Source organism: Branchiostoma floridae, unplaced genomic scaffold (genome assembly GCF_000003815.2).
Source record: "Branchiostoma floridae strain S238N-H82 unplaced genomic scaffold, Bfl_VNyyK Sc7u5tJ_355, whole genome shotgun sequence".
Taxonomy (NCBI): Eukaryota; Metazoa; Chordata; class Leptocardii; order Amphioxiformes; family Branchiostomatidae; genus Branchiostoma; species Branchiostoma floridae.
The window spans coordinates 31,704-34,155 of record NW_023365812.1 but is presented as its reverse complement, the minus strand read 5'-3'; the positions used below and the strand labels follow the sequence as shown (position 1 = coordinate 34,155).

Below are 2,452 nucleotides of genomic sequence, written 5' to 3'. Positions count from 1 at the left end.
CTTCTGTCATAAGAGAGGATTGACCTCTCCTCTGGTGCAACGACTGACGCTCCCATCAAAAACAGGTCGTCGTTTGAACAGGTGACGTTACAGCGTCCCCTGGATAGAACAATGACTTAGTCGTGTGGTCGTAGTATCTTGTCGACTTCGTGAAGTCGTACTCACACTCCACAGAAACGTTCTCGGGTCTCCATGGGAAGACACCACAAGGCTTTTCTGGTAGAAAAAAAAAATTAATTTTATTGACATCTGATGATGACATCTGGGGGTTCGTACACTTTTTGTCATACGGTGCAAATGGTCCTCTACTTCAGGAGTAATTAACAGGTAACAAGTTTAATCTAACATCAACAGAAAGCACTTCCTAAAGCATGGATGCTACACGAGAGGGCCTATTTGAGCCTTTATCACCAAATATTACAACGGATTGCAATGGAAGGCTCTCAAAATGGCAACCTCTCAATTGGGTGACCTTTGGCCTTGGGTGACCTTTGCAAAATGTACAAAATTACTGGTATACTGGTGGGTGCACAGAATGAGTATCTAATACCAGCCCCGAAAAAAGAAATAGTCTTCATCGCAGCCAACAATAGCCGAGTCCAAGCACGTGTTTCTTGCTGTCTTTATGGATATCTGACATCAAAATACTTTAACTCAAAACTAATCTAACTCAAAACAAGTTTTACTGCTCCCAAGCAAAAAAGTGCTCATAACTTTGTCAGGAGACTGGTCAGATACGTTTCCGTATTTTGGCTTGTGCTTCTTGATATAAATTTGCTGTTGTATCTTATAGGGAGCGCAACGAGAAGGATAAAGGTTTACTCCTAAAATGAATCTGCCTTTCACACCCTGGCAAGCCTAATTCTTCCTCATACATTTTGTACAACAGAATCAAATCAGTTCTTGTGAAATCCATCGGATATGACACTCTATTACAGAAGTGCATTGCGGGGTTCTTATGTATCCGGATGTTTCCATACATGACGCCTCTATGGCAGAGTGGGATCATGGGACATTTTGACATTGCTTTCATTAACCATTGCTTCGATTTGCAGACCAAGACATTTTGGTTGAGTTACCTCGGCCGATTTGGCGGGGGACTGAATCGCCCTGAAAGTCCGGAAAGTAAAAAAAACATTTGGGTAATATTCTGAAGCAAAATTGTAGCATATCTGGAGCACCGAATATGCAGTGACAAATAATGTTCCCATTTCCAGATTTAGGAGCAGAACACTCTCCTTTGGAGCTAACTTCTCGTTTTAAGAAAAAGTTTGAATTTACTTTGATGGGTCGACAGCACCCATCCCGCAATTTTAAGAAAAGAAATCACCATCACGGACATGTAAAACCAACTGATTAGATGAATCAGCACCTTAAAGTAGTCCTTAACTCCTTAAGAAACTGTTATTTTCTGATAGATATTAATTTTAGGAAGTAAAAAAATTCAGTTTACTTCGCATTCTACTATGAAGTAACCACTGGTCTCACGTACATAAAAAAATTGTGCTGTGCTAACCTCCCCAAGTACTTTTAAATCAAATAAAGTAATGTCAGTCTATGGCTGAATACAGTGTGTCCGACATGGCCTGACAAAAATTCTGTTTCAAAACCAATTTGAGTGGCGATGTTAAAGACTCATCTCGTTATGTGCTATTTCATATCTCTTGAATAACTGTCCGTCTTGGTGTGCGCATCGCCCCCCCATCTATGCCAGAAATATTCACGATTAGGTAACACAGCCACTGCAGTCGAAGCAAATTAAATTCTGCAAAAAGTTGCTGATTGTGAATTCATTGATACGTAATACATAGGAATTTTAAATTTTAAGAGCTCTTTATCTGCCCGCATTAAGGAAGATACTTAATCATTTCTTTTCAGGTCCTGGCACAAAAGTCTTACCTTCGCATCGAGGTTTGGCTCCTAGCCATTCCTTCGAGTCTGCATGGCAGTAGTAGTATCTTTCGTCAGACTCATAAAGGGAAATATTCAGCGGACCTATCACCGGCAGTCCATCAGAGCAGGAGGCCTTACAGCGCCCACTGAAAGGACCAGTGTATTCTGTCTCGGTTCTGTAGTCGTGGATTTTATCGTTTCTGTTGAAGCGGTAGTTACACTGCACTGTAGCGTTGTCGGGATTCCACGGGAAGTCACCACACGGCATGTCTGTGGCGAAAATAGTTCTCCTTGTGTTATACTTCTTGTGAAACACGTTTGACTTTGTTTCAGGTTGCTTTGAAGCGAGGCTGCATATTACTACTTTTCTTCAGAATCCAAGTATAGTAAGTGATTTGAAGACAACAGGTCTAATTGAGCATGAAATGTAATCGGGAAATTTGTGTCATACTGAGGAAAGGCCTCGGATTTGGCTTAAGTGTGGGTGCGATCCCAGCGAAGAACCTGATCTAGGAAAGAGATTAACATCATGACGGACAAAAAACGTTGTTGTGTTAAA

At 41.2% G+C, this 2,452-nt stretch overlaps 1 protein-coding gene across 1 annotated transcript in view; it reads right to left on the bottom strand.

The window, feature by feature from the left end:
• Positions 1–2,367: 2,367 nt before the first annotated feature.
• The window catches only part of LOC118408698, a 4,929-nt gene continuing 4,844 nt past the window's right edge, over positions 2,368–2,452 (bottom strand). Inside the window, exon 5 of the mRNA XM_035809553.1 lies at positions 2,368–2,402. Within this exon, the coding sequence (XP_035665446.1) occupies positions 2,368–2,402 (35 nt within the window). The remainder of the gene's footprint in view (positions 2,403–2,452) is intronic.